This window comes from Penicillium daleae, assembly GCF_028827525.1.
Source record: "Penicillium daleae strain IBT 16125 chromosome Unknown utg000002l_segment0_segment0, whole genome shotgun sequence".
NCBI classification, from domain to species: domain Eukaryota; kingdom Fungi; phylum Ascomycota; class Eurotiomycetes; order Eurotiales; family Aspergillaceae; genus Penicillium; species Penicillium daleae.
This window is the reverse complement of record NW_026623150.1, coordinates 1048101-1063320: the sequence shown is the minus strand read 5'-3', so window position 1 is coordinate 1063320 and position 15220 is coordinate 1048101. Positions and strand designations below refer to the sequence as shown.

Here is a 15220-nt window from a genome sequence, read left to right as displayed (position 1 = left end):
CAGCCAGCGCAGCAGTGGCTGATCCAGCATGACAGGAAGAAGGAACGGTAGCAATGAAGACGATGGTCTAGAACGACAATCCTGCTGGCCATCGCCCATCCATCCAGAAAGGGCCCAGAAAGTCGTCTTGGGCTGAATTGTATTGCTTCCACATACTCCGTACTTACCTATTGTACGCAAGCACAGCCACAGGCAACCCCCGCATCCTGTTCGCATTACATCTTGCAGCTGCGGAGTATTACTGTAGTACTGGCCTGCTGAATAAGAATATGACATCCTAGAGAATTGCTTTGTGCCTTGGCCCTCGAGAGTCTTGCTAGGGCCCAGCAACAGGTGGGATCGGCAATTGCGCCACGACAAAAACCCATCTTGAGGCCGCCGCAGACTACGGAGTATCACCTACGAAGTATGACCTACTTACCCTGGCAGGTTGGGCTCCTCGCAACCCGAAGATATAACCAGGCGGGGGTTAATGGACGGGGTCTGAGCATCGCTCGTTGGGAATTTCCCCCGGGGTGCGACGGCTCCCTTTTGTACAATATTCTGCAATATGCTTGGGAATCGACGGGAGTGTCGGAATGAGGGTAATCACAAATGGGTAAATTGTTTTCGGTTCGTATGGATTGGTTAGCCATGGGCTGGAGTGTTGAGGCGACTACCTACCTACCAAGGTAGTGGGCGATCAGCAACGCATCACAGTGGAGAGCAGTTTACGAGTACAAGTACGGCGACGCTAAGCGGCTAGGCTGATTTCCTTCAACCAGGATGGAAAGCCATGCGAGAAGACGTGAACAAGAACTCGGGTTCCCTTGTCACATTGATCCTAAAACGGGTATTATCGTTGGGGAAGGCAACTAGCAAGGATGTTATACTTAGGGCACGATATCCCAGACGAATCTGACTGGATATATTACGATCGATAATAATGATCGGATTTAATTATTCAAATTTACACACAGAATAATCCTCAATTCCTAGGTCCTAATCGAGGATCAGCGTCGATGGGCAGCAAAGCAAAATAGCAAAATCCGTCTGACCGTGCCGCAGATTGTCTCACAGTCTTTTAACGATTCCAAATCGTCCATCCCCCATGTACCTACCTGGTATCGCGTAGAAAAGGCGAGTTTTGACAAGAGCCGAATATGCACTCCACCAGGCTCCAGGTAAGGTCAGCAGCCAATCAGACATGGAGTACTTACTTGCTAGTTTTCGGCACTACGAATCTGCGACAACGCGACTCCCGAGCTGCCCGCTTGGGGGATGCAATCTGCGTCCGTGTCCTCTGTACTGCAATGGATCGAGTGATACAGTGAGATGGTGATACTTTGCTCAGAGAAAATCGCCGAGGCGGGCATCAGGATATCTCGGATTCGGATCACCCGGCGCCTTGGGCTATCGTAACGGAAATTTCATGCGATCGGCCTGTGCCAGAATACCAGAATACCAGAAATGAGACCGGATGGTTCGGCCATGTGGATTAGCATCCATCTCCCTGCTGAGGTGGGTGCTGACCTCACGATGTTACACATACGCAGGGCCAGTTATGGTGGAGGTCGTACTCTGAAGAGTGACTATGTATTGGTTACATGGCAAGCATCCAAGGATGGGCGATGGGCTCGTAAGGCTGACTCCAGCGGGTCCCTGTGCATTAAGTTTGCGGCGCTTTATTGAGTTTCTCAGGGAGAAGCAGTACGCGGTATACATCATGGTCAAGGCTTCTTTCCAGAATATTCAGGGATGTACTCAGACAAGACAAAGTCAGAGGCGGGTTTACGTGGGTTGGTCTTGGGGGGGTAACTTTGGCGAAGCGAACAAAGCAAATATATTTCGGAGGTGGTTGGGCAGGCTGCAAGTGCGCTATTTTACGCTCGTGTCGCTGATTGGCGTTGCAGCACCGTTTGGAATGTCTATAGTTGGGATGACGGCGAGGTCTGAGATTAGGACGCTGGCCAAGATTGTTGAGGATTAACGAATACGGGGCGTGGTGCAGCAGTAGTTTGTCCAATTTTCCAAGGACTGAGGACATTGCCCAGCCACAAGACTGCCCGCGCCACATTCACCGCCACGCTGGTGGAGTCGCAATGCCTTGGGCGACTAAGCACTTCGGAGTTGGAACTTGGGGGGCCTAGGGCAGAATCGGGGGTATAACTATGTACATGACTTGACCAGTCTGGCCTTCATTCTCAGCGATTGAACTCAATTTCGGAATTAAAATATTCTTTCTGGCCGATGAAGTCATCTGAATCGCCCTTTTTTCTCTTTCTGTCTAGGCCCCACGAGGGAATAGTGTTACACAAACCCACGAGCGGGCCTTACAGTGCTGACACTGGCAGGTCTCCTCCGTGAAGTCAACGCTTTGGCCTCTCCCTAACCAAAATGGAGACCAGCCTCTGACGACCGGTCGAGTTATTATTACTCGATTATTATTATTGAGCTTGCTCCGGGCAAAATCAAAAAGCAAAAAAATCAAAGACCATTCTGACCTCGGGAGCACGGATTCCAAGCTCCTAGCCCCAGGTACCGTACAGACAAACCCAGCGGAGACTGCATCTAATATTCCCGGGTTATTATGGGTACTGCTCAATCAGCTGACCAGGGCCTTTGCCGTACACTTGTCTGGCACGTCCGTGCTCTGGTTCCAGGGCCTCCAGGCACCGATCCATTCATCCCCAGCTGGTCCCTCAACACATAATCATGCAGCAAATGCAAGCAGCTGTATTCGGTATCTGGATCGAATAATATCTTTGATCAGCTGATTGACCAGTTCCCCCCTTTCCATTCATTTCCCCTGGAAGCTGCAACTAGCGCGGACGACCACAAGCGCGAATCCATGAGAAAACATCCCCGAGCACTGGGTCGTGGATCCCGGCGCCGACGTGGACAGCGATGATTGCTTGTACGGAAGGTGACTCGAGCTCTCGGCATTGAAACCCCTGCCCGGAGCCGAGGTGTTGGTGTTTCAGGATCGGGTGGTGGAAAGGAAGGTGGTTGGTCGGGATACTGGGCGTACGGCGTACGGAGTACGGACTACGAAGTATAGGATGTAGCTTGGAATGGTTGGGGCAGTTACCATTTTGGGTATCCACGTAACCGATGCGAAAAACAGAGGATTTCTCATATTTTGGACTCGGGCTCGGGTTCGACCTCAACCCCGAATTCGGTGCGCGGGTTTCGTGGGTCAAGACGTTAGTCTGACTGGGGAATTGTGACCAGGTTGGATCGGGTCCTGGATTGACCATTCACCTATGACGATGATGGATCGACTACAGGGTACAGAGGGGTGGCTAGTGGGTTCGTGGGCGTGTTCCCCGGGCGATCATACCTGTGTACTAAGGACTTACCATGATCTCATCGTTGGGAGATGCAGTCTATAGATCCCATCCACCGCGCCACTGTGGCACCCAGGCATAATTAGGCAACCATCTGGAAATCACTCAGTGGAAGGGGTCATTTGGAGTCTGATTGCTTTCGTCACGATCGTTAATTCTTGTAATGACTGTTTTGTTCGGACGTGGTCACGGGTTCGTCGTGCCTTGACTATTATTATGAAGTACCGAGCGGGTATGGGACGAGATGTGACGGGATGGGACGGGATGTGACGTGATAGGATGAGATGTGACGGAATAAGACAAGATAGGAGTGGATAGTATGGAATGGTATCGGATGGTATGAAGTTGGATCGGAAGCTAGAAGCAAGGTCTAGTCTGAACTATTTTCCGGTTGTAGTGACTACGATCCTTGCCACCGCATCTAGATCCCATGAACCGTACCTGATCAACGATTCACCGACATTTGGCGGATGATAAGCCCTCTGTCAAGCAGAACATATTATGTCCGGTCGATCCAGGCAACCACACTGCAGAGTGCTGCATTGCATGTTCTTTTCAAATTGAACGTCGAGACTGTTGAACTTGACAGTCGGAAAAAGTGGGTCACGAAATAGAGTCTCGAACTATGGAGTCTACAACGGCAGAGGCGAGAAGAACATGAGATCATTCAGTTTCCTGTTCCCTGGGCGAACAATCTCCGGTATTTCCTGTATTGAGTGTACAGCCGTAGCCATACTAAAGACCGAGTCCGTACTAGCGGCATGTACCCCTGCAGTGGTGAAGAGGGGAAGGAAAGGAAAGACAGACGCTGGTTTCCCTCTGGAATCTTGGTTTCCTTTCTCCCTCCTTCAACCCACCGAATTACCTCTCTTTTGTCTCGTTAACCTTCATATTGTGCCCTAATTATTACCCTTTTTTTCTGATTTTTTTTTTCGTCGATACCTCCAGCCAATCGCACCCTGCTTTACCTGGGTTCTGACGATCTTCTAGAAATCCACCGCCATGGGACCCAGGCGCACGAACCCGACTGCGATGGTCTCTGGGGGGTTGGCCTCCATCTGGAATCCCCCAGACCCTCGAGTCCTGCCTGTTTCATGCCCACTCTCATTTATTCTTATGAGAACAAAACCCGGGTGGGACTCTGGTCTGTCTGCCTACGATTGACTTGCCCATCATGTACCTGAGAGGATATAAGTCGTCGACCCGACCAGGGCAGGCAAGAAGAAGACGCTTTACCACCGCGCCATCTTTTCACCATCTGAAGCCTGCTGTATGCCTTGTCCCTCCCGCGTGGAAGTCGTTGATGACTATCTCCACCTGCCCTCTGGTTTTACTTGGCTAATGCTCCTTATATAGACCGCTGCTCTCCACTTGCATCTAGACATCACCAGCTTTCTGCCGTTCGCCAAGATGAGCTCTCCCAAGTAAGCTACCTCGAGCTCCCCGCGGTGGCGAGTCCACTGTTCCCACCTCTACCGTCCTCCATGTTGCTATGGAATACCACTGTCGTCCACCTCATATCTACTTCTACCTCCACCTCCACCCATATCACCTCACTCCCGTTCCAAACCCCAGAAACTCATGAATTCCATACTTCAACGTCCCTCTTCACGCATATTTCTTCCTTACAACCCCGCTGACCCTTCTCTTTTTCTTTAGCAGACAGGACTTCATGCACATTGGTGCGCAATTCAAAGATCCCAAGATTACCGGGCGGGACTACGATCTCCTCTCCATCAATGACCACCCCAAGTACGAGGATCTCTTTCCCAACCATCGACCTGCCAATGGCTCCCCCTCCCTCGCCGCCTGGTTGGACGCACCAAAGGCATCCCAGCCGTGGACGCCCCTCGGTATCTCCAAACCCAAGAAATGATCGTAGCTTCGGCTACGGTACACATCGAGCACCTATCCTGCAGGTGCTCAATCGTTTCTGGCAGAGCGAGCTTCATGTTCCCCAGGAATGACTGTGATGTGATGTGACAATATGGGCGCTTGAGGGGTTTCGGAACTGTCGGACTAGGGCTCTTGGGAGTTACACTTTGGATTGTCTTTCTTGGATGGGGACTAGGATTGGGATTGGTGTTCTTGGGAATGGGGGATCTTCATCTACAGGCGTATATGGCACACCAAATGTGCTAGGCTATCGGTGGGGCCCGCTGTCAGTCTGTCCCGCCGATAAGCTGGAGTTGAAGATATTGGGGACCCACTTTGCTTTGGGATTGTGCTATATTTCTTATGTTTCTGTTTTGTTGCTTGTGGTTTTTCTTAGTGATTTTTGTGTGTCTTTACATTCCTAGTTTGTTGTATTTTTTTTTTCAAAAAATTTACATAGACATACAACATACACCGCGGCTCATGCATTTGAAATTACCATCATCAGTTCAGAGCTTGATTAAAATTGTGCAATTTCGTTGAGTTTTCTGATTCTTACTATCGAAAATAAAATGAGACATGAAAATTTGATCATCTTCCCATGAGGCTAAACCACCACCTGACAGTCCTCGCCCGACCATGACTGACTCCACTAGTAACAGCAGAGATTGCCTATTTCCTGTGCTCAGACCTCCGCGAGTCAGGAATGGCATCAGCTGTGAAATCTCTGTCAAGACAAGGCACAACAGTATCCTATGAAACAACCGAGGAAATTCAATCAAAGAAATCGGCAGGAAGAAAATTTTTTCGTCAGCCGGAAAAAAAAGAAAAATAAATTCAAGAAAAAAAGCGTTCGCTGAGCCCAACGCAACTCCCGAGAGAGAGCCAGGACAGCCGTGAGACGGACAGACGTCAATATCTCCTTGTCATTGTGCATAATATTTTTTAGTAAATCTCCAACCACTGCCTACTTGCAGTACAGGGAAAAATCATCCTCGGATAGTAGCAGGGAAAGACACCAGCCATGACAATGACAGGACGCAAAGGCCCAACACAATTGGGACCAGAACAATCCCATAATCCAATTCTGCAGCCACAAACTAAACAAAGCACAAGCAGTACAGTCCATAGGAAAAATCATGCCTGGGTATGAGCAGGGCAGGAAAGCGACCCAGCCACTACACTACACTACCTTCCTCCATCCTCCATTCTCCGTCCTTGCCGCAAAACCCAACCCACACTCCCATACTCCCATACATAATCCAATTATCCCATACTGCAGCCACAACTAATTACAGAACAAGCAGCACTGCAGCACTGCAGCACTGCAGCACTGCAGCACTGCACCGTTAGCCAAATTAGCCCAGCCAAGGAAAAAAACGATTCCCCACTCCACCCAACTCCCAGCCAAATCAGAAGATCAAGAACCACCGCCGCATCTCTTTGGTTGATTGGGATCTCCATCCCCTCCTGGGACCCTGGCTAGCACCGTTTTGGCCCCCCCTCCCAGCTGACGTGCAAATTTTTCAAGACTTCCAATTTCATATTGTCATATTTGTGGATTCTTTTTTGTCAGTGTGTCGTGTTTCGGGGGAGGGGCTGCTTGCGTGGGGCTTAAACGTGGCCTGTACATACGTACCTGTCAGGGCTCCCGGATAGACCAGTGGATACGGCCAATTAGGTACTTGGATGGGATGACACTCTCCGTAAGGAGTAGGCCCTTGTAGGCGGTGAACTCGAACTGATTTCCTTTTTTGGAGGGGGTTTTTGGGATTCTGACGCAGTATCAGAGAGGAGGAGCCGTAGTCAGTCATCCAGGGACGGTTATCTATTATTCTACATGTCCCTCGTTAGTTACTCTACAGTAGTAATCATGGTACGTTCTCTGATCAGGCCAGCTGATGCCGATCGGCCATTTCGGTTTGATCCCAATTCCTAATTACTTAGTACTGTATCTATCTTCCCTGAGCCAGGACTATTCTTCGTCCTCGCTCTACAGTAGTCATACTCTCCCCTTCTCCGAGACAATGGATACTACAAGACTAGCATGGCCTGTGGACCGATTTCCATTCCTGCTGCATTTGCAGGGCCCAAATGGCCAACGTTGGCCCAAGGTTACGGGAACCGGACTTGAGATCGTGGGTGACCCACGGTACTACGGAACTCTGCTTGTATACTTTGTTTACTTTTTACTTCCTGTGTAGTGGGTACAAAGTGGTGGATAATGGGAAATGGTCGAAAATGGTGGGATAAAGCAGCGCAAAAAATGGGTTTTGTTCGAACTTTTTTTTTATTATACCTAGTTTTATTAGCCTTTTCTCCTCGAAGGCTTCTGCGTTTGTGTGGATTTACTTTTTTTTTTTTTGTTTTTCTCCCCCCACGCAGCAGCTCGAGCTAGTTGACCCCGGAAAGCCGGAACAGAAGAAAAGAAGGAGGCAAAACCATAAAGATTAATTTTATTATCTACCCTAGCGATGTATTTACTTGTAAGTGATAATCAGCTATTCGGTGGTCCTGCTACGGAGAATTCCACACATTTTCTGCGTCCTCCCGTAACCAAGATCCCTCCCGGCCACGAGTCGAGCGTACGGCCCCTTGTTTTCCGCGTCAGTCGTCTGCACGCGAGAACCAACTTGGATGACGATCGAGCAGGTCAAAGCCGGTCGTGCAGGATAGAGAAAAAAAGAACAAAACCCTTCCGTGGACTCCGTACAGCGGTTCGGTTTCGTGATTCGTACTCTACGCACTTCACCCACCGGCCGCCGCGTCTCCCTCGCTCCCGCCAAGCCCATTTTAAGCCTCCTCAGAGGGGCCCGTGGGATGGTGGGATTGTCGATCGTCTCACCAAGAGGCCCGCTTCGTGTCAGCCAAGAGGAGCCCGGACGCAAACGCAGTTATGATTGCCAACGCCGAATCTCCACCGAGTCACCGGCTGATTGGGTTTCTGTGCAAGGGGACGCCCTGCCACACCTCACAAGCAGGTGGAGCAAGGTATCTTGGATCTGGTTTAGTTTCCTTTTCCCTGATTGATTCGTGGTGGGCCGCCACTTTTTGCCTATCGCCTGCGGTGCGGGGAGGGGGATGCTTTCTGCAATCGTCTACGGTACCCTCCCGCAATTGTGCACGCCCGCGTGAGGAGTGCGGAAGCTTTCGGGGGCGTCTAAGGCTTTTGGGAGGGTCTGTCGTCGTTGTCTGACGGTCTGGATACTCTGGCGCAACCCGTTTTCGGACGTCCGGTGTGCGTAACTCTGTGCGCAAATCTGGGGGATCAGTCGTACGGAGTAGATTTGGGGAAGGTGGAAGATCGGGGGAGGCGATTAGTGTCGGCTTCACTCGGTTCCCCCGCTTCTTTCTCTCTCTTCTCTCCTCCTCCACGAACTCCCGCCTTGATCATTCGGACGCTCGCCTCACCTTTTTTGGTGGAAAACATACTGTTCTGCTCGGATCGGCCCTGCTCTACCCTGCGCTGGCCTGCACTACGCTATCTCGCCCCGGGGAGAGCTATCCGTCCCATCATGACGCCCCACCTGATGATTTGCCCGATTAAGATCCTGCCCATGAAACTGGGCGCAAGGGATGCCCCGTTGATAGGGTTTCCTTATTCCCCGGGCCATGCGTTGCGCCTTGGCCGATACGGGGAATTGAAAGCTGCATGGCATGGAATCATCGAAGATTATTCCATAGATAGTGGTCCTGTAGTCGGGCACCCGACCGGGCACGCGCATAATAGATAACGTACCTCTTGTGGAACCTAGATCGATAGAATGGTGCAGGTACGGGGATTTCCACCCGGCGCTTGCAGTAGTTCAGATGAGAGTGAGATTGAGATGAGGGGGGAAGGAGATCTGGAGTGGCACAGGGATTGCGATCGAGCCGATTCCAGCCTCCGTCTGCCCCGATCTTGTCAGACCCTGGACTATTATTTTCATGGGAGAGGCAATCGGAGCGACGTAGCCGCACGCCATCAGTTCCCTGATGTCATGGATGCCCCCCCCGTCACTGATTGGTGCTTGGAGTGGTTGGCTGGCAATCGCATTGCATCGGAGACGAGAGTCACGACGGGCAGGTTCCTCCCCCTTTGACGCGGCGCTGTCTCCCAACGCAGGTCGCAGCCGAAGTCCGCTGTCAGACCGGTTCGGTAGGTTCCAGAGAGATGGATAATCCACGCATTGATTTTCTTCGTGACTGGGGGTTTGAAGTTTAGTTGTCCCACCGTTGGATGGCATTCGCTAGTGACAGTAGCGCTCGACTCTTCGCTCAGACCTCCTCACGCCACGTCCGAAGAAAGATCGACCGTTGGCAGGCTCGTTGATACTGGTTAGGGCGGGTGGCTGGTCCTGGTCCCCACGAGCTATCTCCTTGTTGAATTAGCGATTGCATGCGTTGTCCGTCACCAGACTTGAACGTTCGCTTGTGGCTCTGCCGTTCACCCGCGAGGCGAGCAAATTGGGGGTGAATGACGATCAAGACACAGCGCAAGTGCGTCTGACTCGCTAGCAGAGAGGGAGGGCGAGCTTCACTGTCTGGCCGGTCGCAATTCACGAATCACGTCAATGCCGTGACATGGTTCCTGGTGCATTGATTCTCTCAATCCCTGTCGGAAGAGAGGACCCGATGGGAGTCGTCTCCGGTACAGTTCATCCGCCCGTCGGTCCGGGAGCAGAAGAGGACAATCAAACGACTCTCTCTCCCACTTTCGCTCTCTTTCTGGACCCTGTCTCCGAGACCGTGACACGGGCGCTCTACGTAATGCGGTGCATTGCGTATACACTCCCCCCCCGGGAGTCGATGAAAGGGTCCAGTGCCGATCGAGATTTTGGACGCGTGGGAAACGTGAGTGGTGACGAGAGAACTGGGAGTAAGGAGGAGTCAAGGGGAGAAATGGAAACGATCCAGACAGTCCGTAACATTCCTCGGATCTTTGGGCTGCTCCGACGACTCCCCTTTGGGCGTCGATCCTCTGAGAGTGATAATTGCGGCTCTCCATCAGGTAGCGACAACGAGGGGACGAGGCGCAGGCGCCGTGAAAATCGGCTGTATCATTTGCAGTCCGACAGGGACGATAGTAGTTGGCACATACTGTAGTATACTAGTGTGTAGTATACTAGTGTGTAGTATACTAGTGTGTAGTATACTAGTGTGTAGTATACTAGTGTGTAGTATACTAGTGTGTAGTATACTAGTGTGTAGTATACTAGTGTGTAGTATACTAGTGTGTAGTATACTAGTGTGTAGTATACTAGTGTGTAGTATACTAGTCTGGAGTTTACTGCATTAGGAACTGTTCCTGTTTCGACTCGCTGGCTAAGCCCCCTCCGCCAAACTGCGGCCCAGTTTGGAGGCCTGAGGGAGAGAGAGAGAGAGTGATGACCTACACAGAGTTAGGGGACGGTCCAATCAGTCGGTCGTTCGTATTGTGACCCATTCGCCTGCTTTTCGGATCTGGTCGTGCAATCATTCGACAACCCTTTTTTAACCCCCGGCCAGGTTTAGTTACCATTCGCGGGGTTCCTATTATTCACTGCATCTCCCTAGCTCCCCAGCTGGGGCTTCGACTCGACCACTCTCGTTGCTTTCCTGCGTGGATCCCTCTTGGCCGTTTCTTCTCACTCCCGATTGGGCCAGGCCATTTTCTGAAATATCTCCCGTGAGGCTGTTCAGGCTGTTCAGCGAGTCAACGAGTCCAGCGAATCCCGGCGAGGACAGCTAAACCAGCTAAAACACCGCCAACGCCCTCCCTCTGTTGTTTCTTTTATTTCCTTATTTTGCCTCCCATCAAAGAATAAGAACATGAGAATGCCATAGTCCTGCGGGCGTCTATTCTTCAGGCACCCGATTGTGTGTTCCAAGCTCTTGATTTCCCTTTGCTCTTCTACCTTTTCTGCGATCACCTCCCATCTCCTCCTCCTCCGCAAATCCCAGTTCCCCCTCCTCTTTGGGACGTTGTTGTGCCAAAAGTTAGTTTCTCAGTCTGCTCTCTTACCTAAACGGCTTGTATTATTCATATTCATATTATTCTTATTACCCTTTTGCACCCTCGGCCTCTGTCTTCTCAACCCGGGTTCCGTTGGGCCTTTCCCTCTCCCAAATCTATTACTATTCCTCTCCTGCAACCACCTCTTTGGGTATAAAGTCGGCCTCGTTGCCTGCGTGTTTTGCTTCTCGCTGCTCCTTCTCCTCTTCCCCCTCCCTTCCTGTCTCTTTGGCGGTCATTCCGATCCGATCGGACTTGACCACCTTCCTTTGATTCTTCTTTCATCATGCATTCCCACTCTGATGGGGGCGCGTCAAGCTTCTGGATTGGACCGGAGCCGCCTCTAGAGGAACAGCTCCAGTATCACCAAGCACACCATGCTAGCCAGAGCTATGATATGCTCTCCGCGTCGATCAGTTCGATCTCGACAGACAAGACTCAGCCGGTGGTTGGACATGGCCAAGGACATGGAAGACTGTCGGTCCCAGCCCCAGCTGCCGTCCCATACTTAGGGACCCACACCGTAAGTAGCGACTTCATCCTCGCCGCTGCCCATTTGCTGCTTGCATGGGTTCATTGGCCGTGCTGCCAAGAGTTTACTTCTAGGGTAACCAAAACTCTGTGAGGGATCATGGCTAATGGCGGCGCTGCGATAGAATACCCCGGAGGCTTCCCACCCTCCCAGCTTGTATACAGGCATCTCCGGCAACTCGCCTCCAAGCTTGCCCTCAACGGAGGGACATTCTACCGGCTCCCAAGTTCCCTCCCACTCCCACCCAGGAGGTGGTCCTCGGCCCCAAATCGATTGTTCTTACATCCCAACCGACTTGGCGCACCACGCCGTCCCTGCAGGGATACCGACGCACATCCTCTCGGAGGACTTGCAACAGCCTACCCAGAATCCCGGGAATGCAATCTCCCAGTCGACAGCACCTCCCACACCCCCAGATCTGAAGACGGATCTCGAACTACTACGCCAGGTGGTGAGCGGAGTGTACGCTAGGCATCCAGACCGCGAGGAACATCGTTCCATTGAACAATGCCTCCAAAGTCTCTCCGGTCGAGCCAGGAATGACCCCCAGCCCCAACCCCAGCCCCAGCCCCAGCCGCCCTCGACTTCCAAAAGACTTTCGACCCCAGCAAGGTCTACTGGGATTGCGAGCACTGTGGCTTTAAGAACAATTACAAAAGCTCCTTCGAACGTCATAACAGAACTTGGCATTTCCTTGAAGTGCAATACTTCTGCCCGTCCCAGCCCTGCGATTACGAAAGCCTCAGAGAGGATAAAGTAAAGACGCACTGGAACAACGTGCATCGGGAAGACAATAAGAAGTCTGGCGAGAACAAGCCGTTGAAGACAACCTATCCTCACCCTGAAAAATGCCCAGGCTGTGAGAAACCAATCGGAAGCTGGCGCCAAATGTGGGCTTGCTATACCAAACACCGATGCGTCGACCCCAAGTCGTTGGGCGCGTGCTCAGGAACAGGTGGCAACGACCCTGGCAACGACCCTGGCGATGATCCTGGCGATTATCCCGGTGATGACTTTGGCCATGACTTTGGTGATGACCCTGGAGATGATTATGGTAATGATTCCGACGATGAGCCTGACGATGATCCTGGAGATGAATCTCGTCAAGCTGGTTGCAACGGCGTTGGGTCGTACATGGATGATCGTGGTGGCGAACGCCCATCATCGCATAGACATGGGCCTAATGTGTTTGGCAATGCTATGGGACATCCACCCTGGCAGTCGTTCCCTGGGGCGCATGCCGCGGAGACGAGCCATCATCCAGTGGCATCTTTAGCACGTACACAATCCATGCTTGACACTGTCGCTACAACACTGAACACCATGCCGCCGCAGCCTCGCCAGATCACTCTGCGTCCCTCGACTTCTCCCGTCTCGGTGCGTAATACTTCACGTCGCACTGTAGGTGGACGGGTCAGTCGGTCAGGAAGGCCCTCTGGGCCCCGGCCAGAACGGCCGGCGCACGATTCTCGCCGAAGGTTGTGCGGGCATTGCCGGATTCGTCGAAGTGACTGTCAACAGTGCCAGAACGATCCACCATCCAACGAGGGATGCCATCGTTGCCGCCGCTCACCAAATACTGCCACAGGACAAGCGGATAATCCCCGTATGGTTGGCTCGTTCTTTCAAACCTCTCCGACCAGACAGACTATCCGTTATATCGACCCGGCTATTCTCAATGCCCAAGCTTACCCGGATCTCACTGGAAGCATACCTATGGGCCCTTCTGGTAACGTGGATGCTCGGGGTGATATGCATTATGGGCAGCAAGAAGACTATGAGCCGCGCACGAATTTCCGCCCGGGTAACCGCTCCTATCATGCTCGTGCCGTAACTGACGTTCTTGTGCGCGGCATACCCGAGTCTGAGATGGAGACCTCTGTCTTGGACCTCAAGGCGCGATCGCAAATCAAGAATGCTCAGAAGGCCGATCCTGTCGTCGTCGCCCTCCCCTTCAGAATCCCGTTGCCACGTCTTCGGAGACCCCTCACTGGCGTGGCAACGATACCTTCCGGTGGTAAGCATATTATTCCTTTCCCATTCACCCCTGAAACAATCACTTCGTTGTGATATCTCATTACAGACTGGCTAATTGTTACAGGCATGGAACTAGTCACTCGACGGGCATTTGGCCCACCTTTCCTGAGTCCAATCAAGCCATCTTCCGGATGCCAATGCTCCTGTCGCAGCAGATCCCAAACAACGTACTTTGGACGCGGTCGCGTGGATATTGCCCCCGGAAGAAAAGTCGAGATGAACTTCAAGATGATGCCAGCACAGAGGAATGCTGGCCATCCTCTCCGGACCCGCATCCAAGTCGTCGTCAAGATGTTAAGACTCAGGACTTCCGCCGCAAAGTCCGCGACTGGCAAGAGGGAGGCTCACGCTGCTCTCAAGGATGCCGTGGAATCTACTCTCGAGGCCTCCGAGACTACTACCCAGGAGGAGGGCAAGATTGTGGACCTGGATGATTCGGCCGATGACTCGGATGTTGAATCCATCGCGAACTCTACCTTCTCTTCTCCTGCATGCTCGCGGAGTTCCTCCTACTCGGACCTTACCGTGTTTTCCTCATCACGGCCCAGCTCGCCCTCCCAATGGGACTGGGAAGAGGAGACATCCTGCCGTGAGGATGAGCCGATTCAGGACGTGGAGCTCTACGAAGAAGAAGAGAACGAGTTGGAGTTCCGGTTTGATCTTGATCTGGAGGGCTCCCTCAAAAAGCTATCGGAGTGGACTGGAGTGTCGACTGATACTCTTTGCTCCGAGCGATCGACCTTGGACCCCGATCGTGTGTTCGAGTACCTCATGAAATACTTGCTCTGGGTCTTGTTCTCGCTGGCGCGCGCGAGAGACTACGAGCCCAACCCTTGCTTGCGCAAAAAACCGTCTCCTCGATCTTGAGGGGATTACTTGCTGGTTATTGTTACTATGATACCCCGCAACTCCCTGGTGATTTTTTTTTTTTTTTTTTCTCTCTCTTCCTTTTTCTTGTCTGTGTTTTATCTTTTCTCTTTGGATCTACTCCTTCTCCACTCCTTCTATTTACCCTGCAATCTCTCATTTCAGATTTCCCTGATATGAAGTATTGTTCAGTGTCATCTTGGGCGGCTTTCTGATTCACTTCGTCTTGTGTCTTCTTGCGCGTCCTTTACCCTTTTTCATCTGGCGAAACTCGGGCCCCCCAAAAAAATACCTTCTCGATGCGGCTCACCAGTCATGTCCCCGCTCCACCCGTGGGCAGGTGTCTTACCTAGACACTACATCCTTATCTATCTCTTATACGTTTTTGACTACCTCGGGGGATCTGTACATTCTGTACATTCTGTACATGCATGTTTCAGTATGTATATCACCAAGATCTAGTAGACCTGGTGGGCTTTGCAGGTTCTTTTCTTCCTGTTATCGCTTTCTTTCCCTTCTCTGCCCAATTCTTCGATTTTGTCTGTTACTTATCACAGGGAGGCTGCACTGTTTATGAAGTTATGGCTTTATTCATTACGCGCTACG

The 15220-nt window shown here is 51.8% G+C and overlaps 3 protein-coding genes across 3 annotated transcripts; 2 read left to right on the top strand and 1 right to left on the bottom strand.

Moving 5' to 3' along the window:
- Positions 1–5001: 5001 nt before the first annotated feature.
- N7458_001416 (uncharacterized protein) lies at positions 5002–5205 on the top strand (the record flags this gene model as incomplete). The annotated part of the gene is made up of 1 exon (XM_056904799.1): positions 5002–5205. The coding sequence occupies one exon, from the start codon at positions 5002–5004 to the stop codon at positions 5203–5205; it is 204 nt and encodes a 67-aa protein (XP_056768906.1).
- Positions 5206–9010: 3805 nt separating this feature from the next.
- Positions 9011–9430, bottom strand: N7458_001415 (uncharacterized protein; the record flags this gene model as incomplete). Its single annotated transcript, XM_056904798.1, has 1 exon — positions 9011–9430. One exon carries the CDS (start codon positions 9428–9430, stop codon positions 9011–9013), a length of 420 nt encoding a protein of 139 aa, XP_056768905.1.
- Positions 9431–11464: 2034 nt separating this feature from the next.
- N7458_001414 (putative C2H2 zinc finger domain protein) lies at positions 11465–14614 on the top strand (the record flags this gene model as incomplete). The annotated part of the gene is made up of 4 exons (XM_056904797.1): positions 11465–11701; positions 11835–12172; positions 12391–13727; positions 13812–14614. 4 exons carry the CDS (start codon positions 11465–11467, stop codon positions 14612–14614), a joined length of 2715 nt encoding a protein of 904 aa, XP_056768904.1.
- Positions 14615–15220: the final 606 nt, after the last annotated feature.